The sequence below is a fragment of the Microchirus variegatus genome (assembly GCF_963457635.1).
Source record: "Microchirus variegatus genome assembly, chromosome: 2".
NCBI classification, from domain to species: domain Eukaryota; kingdom Metazoa; phylum Chordata; class Actinopteri; order Pleuronectiformes; family Soleidae; genus Microchirus; species Microchirus variegatus.
In genome coordinates this window covers 34,411,025-34,425,605 of record NC_139803.1, presented here as the reverse complement: position 1 = coordinate 34,425,605, position 14,581 = coordinate 34,411,025, and the positions used below count along the sequence as shown (strand labels likewise).

Sequence of the window (14,581 nt, the reverse complement as noted above, 5' to 3'; positions counted from 1 at the left end):
TCAAACGGACAGAATCTGAAGATTCAAATGAAGCCTTTTCATCTTGAAGTGTAAAAAAGGACTTTACAAAATAGATACCCTTAACCTAAAACATTTGCATGGAAACAACATTTAAATACACATTTAAACATGAGGAATGTCTTCAGGACGAGGCTTTCAGGAGCTCTTGGCTTTAGTGAAGAACGAGATGTCTGCATCCTGCAAAAGAAAAAGTGATCTGTTAGCACTGCTGTTTGACACCTGTGATTGAAATGACATGAAAATCTTTTTTTTTTTGTGCTACATGCCGTTTACATTTTATGAACTTGCATAGACGCCTCGCTGATGATGGGTTTTGTTTGATGTCTCCTTTTGAGACAAAAACACAGACCTAACTGAAGCGTGTGACGCTCTCATGACTGGCTGCTTGAAAAATGACCTTTCTGCATGGCCCCTCAGTCGTCACTGTTGAGCAGAAGCCACCAGACACAATCAGTCAGTCACTCAACACCACGGGGGTGTGTAGTTCACTGCGTACCCTGGACACTGTCTCCTTATGCGAGTCGAGCAAGGTCAGGGACAGCTGAGCCCCCCCTAGCTGCTTTGTGGCTGCCATATGTTCAAATACCTTCAGTGTGTTCACATGGTGGGACGACCGTTCAAAATCAAGAAGGTTAACCTGACACGGTGTGCGATAGCAAGGTTAGAGCAAACAGACACAACGATCCTGCTGCATGTGAGCACTCGTTGGTGTCTCGTCTAATGTGAAGCTTCTTACGTGACTTAAATCGAGGGCACATGCATCTTGAATTTAGGGAAATTATTTCTCAGTGCAATGAATTATTTGTTTTTGGCGGATTATCTATCTTCAAAAGGAAGGACAGTTCTTCAAACCCTATTAAGCAACAATAATTCCGACGTTCACTTGAAATAGGGAGAATGGTGTTTCATGTAAATTTTGTGAGAGGCCGAACCTTTCAGTAATAGTTTGACAGTTTATATACGGTAAATATTAAGCTCATGTTGAATAACCTCTGGTTATTTACTTATTAATATTTATCTTTCTATATTGTACATACACATATGTACCAATGCAAAAACTGGTTTGATGGTCTTTGTCTCCACAGTCAGTATCCAGTCTTCTTTACAATCTTATCCTATCTCAAAGCATTAATACTTACCATACCAGCTTTGAAATGTTCCACCCTGCTCCTACCCCACTTGCTTGTCACGAACCAGGCAAATGTGGGCGTATACTGCCAGATGTAGAAAAGGATGAGGTGGGGCTGTTGTGAAATCCACATTTCCTTGACTCCATTGGCGATTCCCACCAGCATTAAACGCACACAGCGACTCGTTGCCATCTTATGGTCCTGGCTACTTTTCTGTACAGACTTGATGGAAGCAAAAAAACAAAAACAAACATCGACTTGAAACAAACTCCCAAATTGATCACAATGTAGCTAAAATGCTGTCTTTTAGTTTGAGTTTAACTACCTTGGTTAACTCCTCTGAGAAGGCATTGTTGACAATCTGTGACTGCACAGGCCCTGGACACACTGTGCTGATGAGTATGTTTGGGTACACAGACAGTTCAACTCGGAGGGAATTAAAAAATCCCTAAAGACAAAACATGTACAGTACCTTTATCCATCTCACTTGTAAAAATATTCATTTCACATACTGAAATACCACAAACTAAAAGAAATCTTCACCTGGAGAGCGTGCTTACTGGCCGCGTATCCTGTGCTCAGTGGCGCAGCAATAAGGCCAGCGATGCTGCTGACGGTCACGATGCTCCCACTTCCTCTCTGCGTCATGTAAGGCAGCACGTGCTTGGTGATGGATATCGTGCCCAGAACGTTGAGCTCCATCAAGGCCTGGTACACGTCGAGACTGGCCTCCTCGAACAGAGAGCGCTGGCTCCGGCCGCCGTTGTTAATTAGAACATCAATCTGAAAAAACAGAGACAAGGAGAGACAACTCAATCAATATGAAGTAAGCTTTTACAATCAAAGTAAAGCTGCTGTCGGTAATGCCTTCTTAAGGCTAACTTAAGCCTCTTTTTATTCTAAAATTAGGAAAGTTTACCCACAGTTTTTTTCCCACCCAGAAACAAAAGGAGTCACAGGAGGAATAAGAATATGACAACAAAACACGGAATAACTGAAGGACTCAATTCATTTAGTTAGAAATGAGCAACGGATCCTCACGTGTCCAAAATGCTGGACTGCAGCTTTGGCCTTTTCGGCGTGCGAAGTCCTCTGCAGCAAATCGAGAGGAAGAACAAGAATGTCTTCGTCCTTCAGGTTGGAGCGCTCTACAAAAATTAAAGATGAAATTAACTCGGTTAGGGTATAAATAAATAAGACGATATGGAAGTGATACAAACAGAAATAAAAACATAGATTACAATAGATTCTCATTGTTCTACCTGCATCACACTGCAGTGTAACATATTCTTGAATTTTAAGTGGGTCTTCTTTTTGTATTAATAGCTCTCTCACCTAAACAGCAGCGTTTCACCCGGTTGAGCTCGTCCTCACGCCGTGCAGACAGGATGAGACGTGATCCACACTTTGCCAGCTGGTAGGCCAGTTCCTCTCCAATACCACTGGACGCTCCAGTGACCCACACCACCAGTCTGTTAAGCTTGGTTTCTGGTTAACACAAGTCACAGAAATGTACTCGATGAGTATTTGAGTATTCTTACTAAATTTGTTGTTTGGTCCAGAAAATGTTGAAAAATGACGATCAATATTTCACCATCAAATGTTTTTTGTCCACAAAGCAAACCTACATTTGTTTTTCAGTAGTGTGGTGACACTTTTCTTTCTTTGTATATTTTCATACTTTGGTGTATGTTTATGAAATGATGTGTGTGTGTAATGTTGATATTCTGTAAAGCACCGGTCACCTGAGGGTTATAAGGTTATAGGTTATATCACTGAAGTAGAGTACATACATGACATTTTTCACAGTCTGTGTTAAGTGCTACGTAGTGTATAACTCACCTGGACTGCGTCCTGTCACACTGTACCACAACAGAGTTAAGTCTGAATCCGCGAAAAATAAACACAAACAGTGAAGCACTAAATAAAGTAGCATGAAATACCCCAACGCGGACACAAAACAACAGTCCATACTATACTACACAACAAGCTGCACAAACGAAAAACGAAATACTGCGGAAGGTCTTCGAGGAGCTCCGACGTCAATTGTCACTGATGGAAAAGACCCAAGGTTTGAACTATGAGGTGAATACTTATGAATGGAATCACAGAGACGATTGTTGACGAATGCGACGTCACTTCCGCTCCAATATTTTCAAAATAATATCTACTCAAACGTACAAAGCGGAAGTTAGAAAAGAAAAGGAGGATATATATATAGATATATATAGATATATCTATATATATATAAAATACTGACTGTGACCTCAACACCTACACTTTAAATGTCATGCTAACATTGCACATTGTTACATTACTGTTTTTGTCAAAAAAAACAAAACATTTTTTGTAACCTCTCCTCATCGAATATGTATTATGACGTGTGCTGTTGACTTCTTGGTCAGGTCACCCTTGGCAAAGATATTTCGATTTTCAATGATTTTATTTTATTATTATTTTTGTCTTACCTGTTTTTGGTTTTACATGTGGTTTATGTGTCCTCAGTGCAGCAGACTGAGCAGCCTCATCTCTTCAGGGATGATGTCATGTTTTCGAGTACGCAACCTGCAACATCCGGGTCTTTCGCCCAGTGCCTCTGTGCTCCTTACAAGCTAATGTTAGCTAGCAAGCTGTCAACCTGTCAAGTGGAGAGGCTGGGATAAACGTTTCAGCTTCCCCCTGGCTTGGCCACTCAAAGCCCACCAATCTACACGAAAGTACGCCAGGGTATACATTTTATGACGCCAGCTGAGATAATGTAATGCAACGCAGTCGTACGGAAAGAGGGACCACAGCACGTAGAGGATTTATATGCGCCGAGGCTTGAATAGCGATTGGGCATTACTAGATTGTTCATTTACATTATGTTATGGTTTGTACTTTATCGCCAGGGAAGCCGGGAAAATATGAGTGTTGTGCTAATCTGCTTTCCCGGGGCCCCAAAGGTATCACCAGAAGCGGTGAAACGGGAGGCTGAGCTGGATAAGTATGTGGAAGCCAGAGTAGAAGGTAAGGGAGAAAAGTTTAGTCTTTTGTATTTTTAATTCCACTTGACCTTCACCTAATCATTGATAATAAAATAATCCTAGTAAAGTTGGCAAATGCTAAGATAGTGTCAATCAATTTAATTTGCAATCTCAATGTAAACTATACAGCAGACAAGACACTTACCTTGAGTCACATGAGGAGAATTCTTCTCCAGAAAATAATCTTTAGAAAAACTCGTTGAGAAGGGCCCATGATGAACAGCACTACGTAGACGTAAATAATAATCACAGCACAATGTCAGGAAAGTAGTGTTTTCATCTCAGTGTGCTATTGCAGTATTGACAAAGACAAACCTTGCTCATCTATTCTTCAGTGTAAACACAAGTAAAGGGGAATAAAATCTACGCTTTACCACACACCATTTTACACATAGAAGTGCCTGTTCCCTGTATTGAAATAACACAAAGAATCAAGGGCTTTTCTAAAGACTAATTTTGATGCAAAAAAATGCAGCAATTTAAAATATATATATATATTTTTTTTATTCATCAGAGATCATCGAAAAGCAAGGGGATAAAGGTGTCCCAGATTAGGTCCATGTCATGTGAACATTAGCATCTGAGAGCATCCCTAATCTCCCTCCTGGAGGAGAGCTGGCAAGCAAGTGAGTGTTTAGAATCGACGGCAACCTTTTCCTTGTAGTTCTTTCATGTTTAATAACTTTCTGTTGCACACAAGATTTTGTCTATTTTCTGAAAACTGACATTTAGTCTTATTTAAGTGTTCTGTTATTTATAAGCTAATAAGACATAGACATAAGATGTATAATAAGACACTGTTGTTCAAGTGTTCTGCTGTGCAGGGCGAGACGTTAGAGGACATGTCCAAAGCCCTGAAGGAGGATGAAGCGTTGAAAGAACTTCATGCTCAGGTCGCACTTTCTTGTCTCATCTCACTGGGGGCAGAGTCTGCCTTCACCAGTCCCAGTTACGTGTACAGGCTCTATTGTGGAGATGTACCATGGACAGAAGGACTCGAATGGCTCTCCTCAAGTAAAGAACTTTATCAGCTGTCTCTGCAAGCTTTCAGGTAAAATCAATTGTTTCCACATTCTGATCACCAGAGCTTATTTACAATATTTTTTTGAGTTCTACCTCTATGCTTTTTACTTCAGGTTCAGTTTCAAGCTCCTGTTTGATCAAGCGAGCCTCGGGCCCCTGGAGTCCCTTGAGGAATTGTTCTGGCATGCAAAAAGGCTGGCATGACAGCGTCCTTCAGGAAAAACCCTTCCTGTTCTCTCTCGGGCACGACCTCGCTATGGTAATGACACAGACGAGTCCACATTCCCTCTAAACCGTGACACATAAAATATAAAATTTCTTTAGAACTTTACCCAATGAATGTTATTTAAGACTTATAATTAGAGAACAGTACGTTATGAACCCGATTATGTTTAAATTGAACTACTATTGTCCACCTCTGCTAATCTAGGTTATTATATTCCCACTTTCAGCTTGTAAGGATTGGGTATTGATTTGTTGTCTTCCTGCATCCATGAACTTAAAACTGTTAACCTTTTTGAGCTGCCAGGAGGTTTCCTCCTCAGTTCAATATGTGCAGACCTACAGGCTTTTGCCACGTTTTTTACGCTAAGGGTGGGATCTCACGGAACGAATTGAGCACCTTGTTTACATCCAAATTAAACTAAACTAATAAAGAGTTTCCTTATTCTAAGTCCGGTTTTTCGTCCAACTGATGCAACAATTCATTTGCAGACCTACAGGCTTTTGCCACGTTTACGCTAAAAACCCTAAGGGGGGGATCTCACAGAACGAGTTGAGCACCTTGTTTACATGCAAATTAAACTAAACTAATAAAGAGTTTGCTTATTCTTAAGTCCGGTTTTTCGTCCAACTGAATTAACAATTCAAACATCTTGTTAACACAATGAGTAAAGTGTACTTAGAGACTGTCCATGTCCACAGGGTACCTACACAGGGCGAGTCCTGTCCCTGCAGGAGCAGCTGGTGCAGGTGGGCCGCCTGAACGGTGAGGGGGTACGAGGCCAGTGGGCAAACCTTTCCTGGGAGCTCCTGTATGCGACTAATGATGACGAGGAGCGTTACAGCATCCAAGCTCATCCGTTCATGCTCAGAAACTTAAAGTGGACCTAGACCAGAAGTTACAATTAACGCTGTTTTTTGGTGTGTATCTGCGTCATTTCCTTGTTTACGAAGCCCTGAAGGTTCAAAACAAACAGTTCAAACATTGCTGAGAACACTGTGTTTTATTGTAATCTCGGGCTCAGCGAGATCTCTGAAAAAACCCGGTCCGGTTACGTTAACAGCGGTTCTCCTGAACAGCAGATCCTCCTGCTCCGGGCACTAGTCCGGGCGCATCCGGTTGCGTACATTGAACCGCAGAAGTAGAATAACGTCCGTTGTGGAGGTTTTTCACGAGCGACAGTGTCTTCAGACTCTGGGTCTGACTCCGGGTCAAAGTCATAAAAGGGACTGTGGTGGGGAGTCGTGAAGAAGCTATTTTTAAACACTGTTTAAACAATGTTTTGATAATGAGTAGCAGTGCATCCACCGTTCCAGAGGGGGGAGCTTTGATTCTGAGAGCTGGTGTGCAAATTATGTCACTTCCAGGTACTGGACAATCGCAAGACAGTTGGGAAGGCTCTACGCTGGCTGGCCAATCACAACACACTGTCTTCTGGGGGTGAGATTTATGTCTGAAACACCGCAGCTGACAAGAGAATCAGAAAAGACAGATTTGTATCTGCTCGTTTACAGCAACTAGGAGGTTTTTGACCATAAAAACAAGTTAATGTATGTAAGTAGACTAACTAACATATATGTGCAACAGGACCACTCTATGTGAGCTTTAACTGTTCAGGCAGCAGATCCCCCTTTAGGATATCCCATTTACTCTTCAGCCCCTCTTCACTTCCCCTGCCTCTGAGCTGTGAATTACGCAAATCATCTTGTTTCCAAAGTTGGTGGTTATTGGGAAATTGATGTGGAACCTATTTCAAAATCAAGAGAAAACTTCAATCATGTTTTTTGGGAGTTTTACTTTTCTAATTCTTGACTTCAGAACGATGGCAATGTTGTTTTTTCCAACATTGACTCCATTATGTCACGTCATGCTGTTCCACGGGACAGGTTCCAACATCTTGTGAACATGTTTAATGACGGTGTGGACTTTTTTCTCTGGTCAGCACTTTCAAAAATAACATTGACCATTGATGGACCGCCCACCAAAGCACATAGGTTTTGTGATTTGTCCGTTAGTTGATGATTGTGTTCATAAAGAAGTGGAATAGATTTGCCCACCCCACTTAAAGACTCCCACGGAATACCTCTGGTTTTATTGTATTTTTTTTTGATTTGGTAATTATCAGGCTTCACATCCACAGAAAAAAGGGACATGAGGAATTTTAGTTTTGTTAAAGATATCGAGGATGTGCCTTGTCTTGCTGTTTGTTATTTATTGCTATTGGTTTGTTTACACTTCACTTGTTTACAATTTAGAATGAAGACTTAAATGAATATGTCCATTAGAGCTGCAACTAACTATTATTTTGGTAATCGATTAATCTGTAGATTATTTTCTCGATGAATCGCTTAGTTCATAAAATGTCCGAAAATGTTAAAAAACGTTGATCAATGTTTGTCAAACCTGGAAATGATGATGTTCTCAAATGTCTTGTTTTGTCCACAAACCAAAATGATTCAGTTTGAATGATTTCTTTGTTATGTGGAGCAAAGAAGCAAAGAAAATATTCACATTTAAGAAGCTAAAACAATCATAAATCTTGTTTTAATCATAAAAAAAGCTTCAAACCGATTATCGATTATCAAAATAGATGACGATTAATTTAGTAATCCATTAATAATCCATTCGTCGATTGATCGTTTCAGCTCTAATGTCCATTGTCCTTTTTTTGTGTGTAAATGTATCCTTAAAATAGCTTGGCAGTTGTTGTAGATTCATTGAAACAAACCAAACTTTATTAACCATTCATAAGATACTTAACAGTCTTATAGATGTTGATATAGATGTTATAGATACATGTGAATGACAAATGGACAGAATCTGAAGATTCAAATGAAGCCTTTTCATCTGACATTGAAGCGTAAAACAAGACTTTACAAAATAAATACCCTTAACCTAAAAAAATGTGCATGGAAACATTTAAATTAGTGCTGTCAAATTATTAAAATATTTAATCGCGATTAATCGCATTAATGTCATAGTTAACTCGCGATTAATCACACATTTTTATCTTTTCTCAATGTCCATGGATTTCTTTTTGTACCATTATTTTTCCTCATTTTAATACTCTTATCAACATAGAAAAGTGCATCAGCTTGCTTTGTGTAAATGTTATTTGCATATTTTGGCATATACTGTAGTGTGGAGCTGAACAATTAATCGAAATTTATCTAAATCGCAATACAGCTTACTGCAATTTCAAGACGCAATATTTGTTCAAGCCAAAATATAATTTTAGATGAATTATTATTACACATATTCTACAGACTGAATCTCTGTCAGACAAACTAATCTGTTACAGGCTAAACCTGGTGTGTGTGTGTGTGTGCTGTAGGAGTTAAGAGACTATGGCAAGCCGTTTTAACATTTAATCGAACCACACTCCTATCGGTAATTAAAGTTTAGATAGCCATAATAGCATTTCTCCTCGTCAAAATGTTATTCTCACTAGTCAGAAAGGTAATGAAAGATATCCACAATAACATTCTTACTAGTAGAAATGTTATTTCAAGATATCTACAACTTTTGATTGTACTAGTCAAAACTACATTTAAGATATCTAAAAATCCTTAAAAAGTGTAAGTGGCCGTTTTAACATTTAATCGCTAGGTTGGATATGTATGACAGATATCTGTCATTCAATTGTTCCTAATCAAAAAGAACATGTCAGATTTCCACAATTGTCATTTCAGATATCTACAACGTCATTCTTCCTAGGACAAATGACGTCACTTTTGCCATTCATGCGTATTGGGCTTTCGATTTCAGATATAACATCATTCTGGATATCTAGAATAGGATGCTTACAAGGAGAAACTCCCATTTTCAGATATCTTCAATCCAATTGTTACTAGTCGTAATAACATTTACCGTAATTGTAATGAAACCGCACTGAAGTGACGTCATTTGTCCGAGGAAGAATGACATTGTGGACAGGAAGAATGTAATTGTGGATATCTGAAATTAAAAGTCCAATACACATGAATGGAAAAAGTGATGTCATTTGTCCTAGGAAGAATGACATTTTGGATTGGATTCAAGATGAAGAAATTAATTACATATATCTGTAATACATATCAGTCTAGCTATTAAATGAGAAAATGGCTACCCGTCAACAGATATCAACAATGCTTTTATAGATATCTGCAAATATATTGTTTCTAGTCATAATTCTAACTGTAGATATCTGAAATTACTTTTTACTAGTCATAATACCAATTGTGGATATCCATAATGCCATTTTTACTCGTCACAAAGTATTTTGGATATTCAAAATTACATTCTGGATATGTGGAATAGTTTTTCATTTTGGATATCTGGAATGAAAATTATGACTAGTAACAATTGGATTGAAGATATCTGAAATGGGAGTTTCTCTTTGTAAGAATTCTATTGCAGATATGCAGAATGTTAATTCTTGCCATCCAGAAAGACGTTGTGGATATCTGAACTCGAAAGCCCAATACACATGAATGGCAAAAGTGACGTCATTTGTCCGAGGAAGAATGACGTTGTGGATATCTGAAATGTTCTTTTTGACTAGGAAGAATTGAATTACAGATATCTGTAATACATATCCAGCCTAGCGATTAAATTTTAAAACGGCTTGCCATAGGAGCTAGTGGATAAGTGCACAGCGCTCGCCATCCACTTAAAATGTAACATTTAAGCCGACTACTCTTTGGCCGGCTCACAAGCCCAAACAAGTGAGCGCAGCATGTCTGTTGTTTTGTTTCCGGTCTAGCACGATCCGGTGTGGTGTTTTTCGAACGTTACTAGTTGCTGTGACAGCATGTGAAAAAAAAAACTACAAAGTTTGCTCGGCCAAAAAGCATTAAATCGCGCGTTAAAAAAGAATTGACGGCGTTAAAATGGGTTTGCGTTAACGCTGTTTATAACGTGTTTAACTGACAGCACTAATTTAAATTCACATTTAGTCATGAGGAATGTCTTCAGGACGAGGCTTTCAGGAGCTCTTGGCTTTAGTGAAGATCGAGATGTCTGCATCCTGCAAAAGAAAAAGTGATCTGTTAGCACTGCTGTTTGACACCTGTGAATGAAATGACATGGAAATCATATTTTTTTTGTGCTACATGCCGTTTACATTTTATGAACTTGCATAGACGCCTCGCTGATGATGGGTTTTGTTTGATGTCTCCTTTTGAGACAAAAACACAGACCTAACTGAAGCGTGTGACGCTCTCATGACTGACTGCTTGAAAAATGACCTTTCTGCATGGCCCCTCAGTCGTCACTGTTGAGATGAAGCCACCAGACACAATCAGTCAGTCACTCAACACCACGGGGGTGTGTAGTTCACTGTCGTACCCTGGACACTCTCTCCTTATGCGAGTCGAGCAAGGTCAGGGACAGCTGAGCCCCCCCTAGCTGCTTTGTGGCTGCCATATGTTCAAATACCTTCAGTGTGTTCACATGGTGGGACGACCGTTCAAAAGCAAGAAGGTTAACCTGACACGGTGTGCGATAGCAAGGTTAGAGCAAGATCAGTGATCTTCAGAGATCACTGAAAATCCCGTACTAGTGACGTAAGCAGCGGTTCTCCTGAACAACCGATCGTCCTGCTCCGGGCACTAGTCCGGGCACATCCGGTTGCGTACATTGAACCGCAGAAGAAGAATAACGTCCGTTGTGGAGGTGTTTCACGAGCAACAGTGTCTTCTGACTCTGGGTCTGACTCCGGTTTAAAGTCATAAAGGGACTGCGGCGGGGAGTCGTGACGAAGCTATTTTTAAACACTGTTAAAACAATGTTTTGATAATGAGGAGCAGTGCATCCACCGCTCCAGAGAGGGAGCTGCGCTTCTGAGAGCTGACGTGATAGATTACGTCACTTCCAGATACCTGGCCAATCACAACACAGGTGGGAAGGCTCTACGCTGGCTGGCCAATCACAACACACTCTGTCTTCTCGGGCGAGATTTATGGCTGAAATAGCGCGACTGACAAGCGCTTCGAAAAGGACAGATTTCAATCGGCTCGTTTACATCAACTAGGAGGATTTTGACCATAAAAACAACTTAATATATGTAAGTAGACCTCCATAACTCACATATATGTGCAACAGGACCACTCTATGTGACCTTTAATACTTACCATACCAGCTTTGAAATGTTCCACCCTGCTCCTACCCCACTTGCTTGTCATGAACCAGGCAAATGTGGGCGTATACTGCCAGATGTAGAAAAGGATGAGGAGGGGCTGTTGTGAAATCCACATTTCCTTGACTCCATTGGCGATTCCCACCAGCATTAAACGCACACAGCGACCTGTTGCCATCTTATGGTCCTGGTTACCAGTTTTTACAGGCTTGATGGAAGCAAAAAAACAAAAACAAACATCGACTTGAAACAAACTCCCAAATTGATCACAATGTAGCTAAAATGCTGTCTTTTAGTTTGAGTTTAACTACCTTGGTTAACTCCTCTGAGAAGGCATTGTTGACAATCTGTGACTGCACAGGCCCTGGACACACTGTGCTGATGAGTATGTTTGGGTACACAGACAGTTCAACTCGGAGGGAATTAAAAAATCCCTAAAGAGAAAACATGTACAGTACCTTTATCCATCTCACTTGTAAAAATATTCATTTCACATACTGAAATACCACAAACTAAAAGAAATCTTCACCTGGAGAGCGTGCTTACTGGCCGCGTATCCTGTGCTCAGTGGCGCAGCAACAAGGCCAGCGATGCTGCTGACGGTCACGATGCTCCCACTTCCTCTCTGCGTCATGTAAGGCAGCACGTGCTTGGTGATGGATATCGTGCCCAGAACGTTGAGCTCCATCAAGGCCTGGTACACGTCGAGACTGGCCTCCTCGAACAGAGAGCGCTGGCTCCGGCCGCCGTTGTTAATTAGAACATCAATCTGAAAAAACAGAGACAAGGAGAGACAACTCAATCAATATGAAGTAAGCTTTTACAATCAAAGTAAAGCTGCTGTCGGTAATGCCTTCTTAAGGCTAACTTAAGCCTCTTTTTATTCTAAAATTAGGAAAGTATACCCACAGTTTTTTCCCACCCAGAAACAAAAGGAGTCACAGGAGGAATAAGAATATGACAACAAAACACGGAATAACTGAAGGACTCAATTCATTTAGTTAGAAATGAGCAACGGATCCTCACGTGTCCAAAATGCTGGACTGCAGCTTTGGCCTTTTCGGCGTGCGAAGTCCTCTGCAGCAAATCGAGAGGAAGAACAAGAATGTCTTCGTCCTTCAGGTTGGAGCGCTCTACAAAAATTAAAGATGAAATTAACTCGGTTAGGGTATAAATAAATAAGACGATATGGAAGTGATACAAACAGAAATAAAAACATAGATTACAATAGATTCTCATTGTTCTACCTGCATCACACTGCAGTGTAACATATTCTTGAATTTTAAGTGGGTCTTCTTTTTGTATTAATAGCTCTCTCACCTAAACAGCAGCGTTTCACCCGGTTGAGCTCGTCCTCACGCCGTGCAGACAGGATGAGACGTGATCCACACTTTGCCAGCTGGTAGGCCAGTTCCTCTCCAATACCACTGGACGCTCCAGTGACCCACACCACCAGTCTGTTAAGCTTGGTTTCTGGTTAACACAAGTCACAGAAATGTACTCGATGAGTATTTGAGTATTCTTACTAAATTTGTTGTTTGGTCCAGAAAATGTTGAAAAATGACGATCAATATTTCAGCATCAAATGTCTTGTTTTGTCCACAAAGCAAACTTATTCCGTTTTAATCAGCTCCCTCCAGTTCTTTGTTATGTGGAGTAAATAAACCTGAACATATGGAAGCCGTTTACGAAGCTGGAAAATCAAGCTTATCATAATTAAACCCTCAAAGCATTAAGCGATTATCAGAATAATGGACAATTAATTCTGTAATCAATTATTATTTGATGAATAGTTTCAGCCCCAATTGTAAGTTAGTCATAGTCATGTGTATACTTATTTCCATACTTATTTCATTTGTCTACATGTGTCTGAAAACATATTTTTTTCAGTAGTGTGGTGACACTTTTATTTTCCTTTTTACTTTCTTTCTTTCACTCTCTTTGTATTGTTATGCTTTAGTGCAGGGGTGTCAAACTCAAATAGAGTGGGCCAAAATTTAAAACTGAACAAAGCCGCGGGCCAAGGTTGAACAAATTAACCTTTTAATAGGGACCCAAACAAGTTTTGCATTGAATATTGAACAAGCAAGGCTTATATAACTTTATAGTGACATGCAAAATCGAGTTTCAAATAATAATAATAATAATTAAAAAATATCAATGGCATATCAAATAAAATTTAAATAAAAATTGAATGCACCCTAAATACAGGATAAGCGGTAGATAATGGATGGATAAAAATTGAATGCCTCTTTTCTATTTGCAGCCTTCTGAGATAAATATCAAAATAAACTTTTTCCACAGGCTAATAATAAATTTGAAAATAAAATAACAATAATGAATGAATCAAACATTCAAGCCTTGAAGGAGCAAGAGAAAGGGCATGAATAAAACGTTAATTATTGCTCAGTTTGCTACACTGATTTGCTTTAACACTGAATATGGAACAAGCAACGCTTATATAACTTAATTGTGCAAAATCAACTTTCAAAAAACAAACGAAAAAACATCAATGGCATATTAAATAAAATTGAATGCCTCTTTTCTATTTGTAGCCTTCTGAGGTAAATATCAACATTAACTTTTTCCACAAGCTAATAAATTTGAAAATGTTACAGCGGTGCCGCTGTATAATACCGGCGAGCCAGCTCTAATGTTAATTTGATATTGCCTCAAGGGCCAAATGGAATTACACGGCGGGTCAAATTTGGCCCGCGGGCCAGAGTTTGACACCCATGCTTTAGTGTATGTTTAGGAATAACTGTGGGTTTTCAATGCTGTGTGTGTGTAATGTTGATATTCTGTAAAGCACCGGCACCTGAGGGTTATAAGGTTATAGGTTATATCACTGAAGTAGAGTACATACATGATATTATACACAGGCTGTTACACGGTAACTCACCTGGACTGCGTCCTGTCACACTGTACCACAACAGAGTCAAGTCTGAATCCGCGAACATGAAACACAAACAGTGAAGCACTAAATAAAGTAGCATGAAATACCACAACGCGGACACAAAACAACAGTCCATACTATACT

At 39.7% G+C, this 14,581-nt stretch overlaps 2 protein-coding genes across 2 annotated transcripts; both read right to left on the bottom strand.

The window, feature by feature from the left end:
* Positions 1 to 156: 156 nt before the first annotated feature.
* On the bottom strand, positions 157 to 3,123 carry LOC310938187 (dehydrogenase/reductase SDR family member 7-like; the record flags this gene model as incomplete). Its single annotated transcript, XM_083902653.1, has 7 exons — positions 157 to 198; positions 1,161 to 1,373; positions 1,477 to 1,599; positions 1,695 to 1,934; positions 2,193 to 2,299; positions 2,487 to 2,639; positions 2,994 to 3,123. The coding sequence occupies 7 exons, from the start codon at positions 3,121 to 3,123 to the stop codon at positions 157 to 159; spliced, it is 1,008 nt and encodes a 335-aa protein (XP_083758779.1).
* A 7,266-nt stretch (positions 3,124 to 10,389) lies between these two features.
* On the bottom strand, positions 10,390 to 14,573 carry dhrs7 (dehydrogenase/reductase (SDR family) member 7; the record flags this gene model as incomplete). The annotated part of the gene is made up of 7 exons (XM_083903052.1): positions 10,390 to 10,431; positions 11,537 to 11,749; positions 11,853 to 11,975; positions 12,071 to 12,310; positions 12,568 to 12,674; positions 12,862 to 13,014; positions 14,444 to 14,573. 7 exons carry the CDS (start codon positions 14,571 to 14,573, stop codon positions 10,390 to 10,392), a joined length of 1,008 nt encoding a protein of 335 aa, XP_083759178.1.
* Between the last annotated feature and the right edge of the window lie 8 nt (positions 14,574 to 14,581).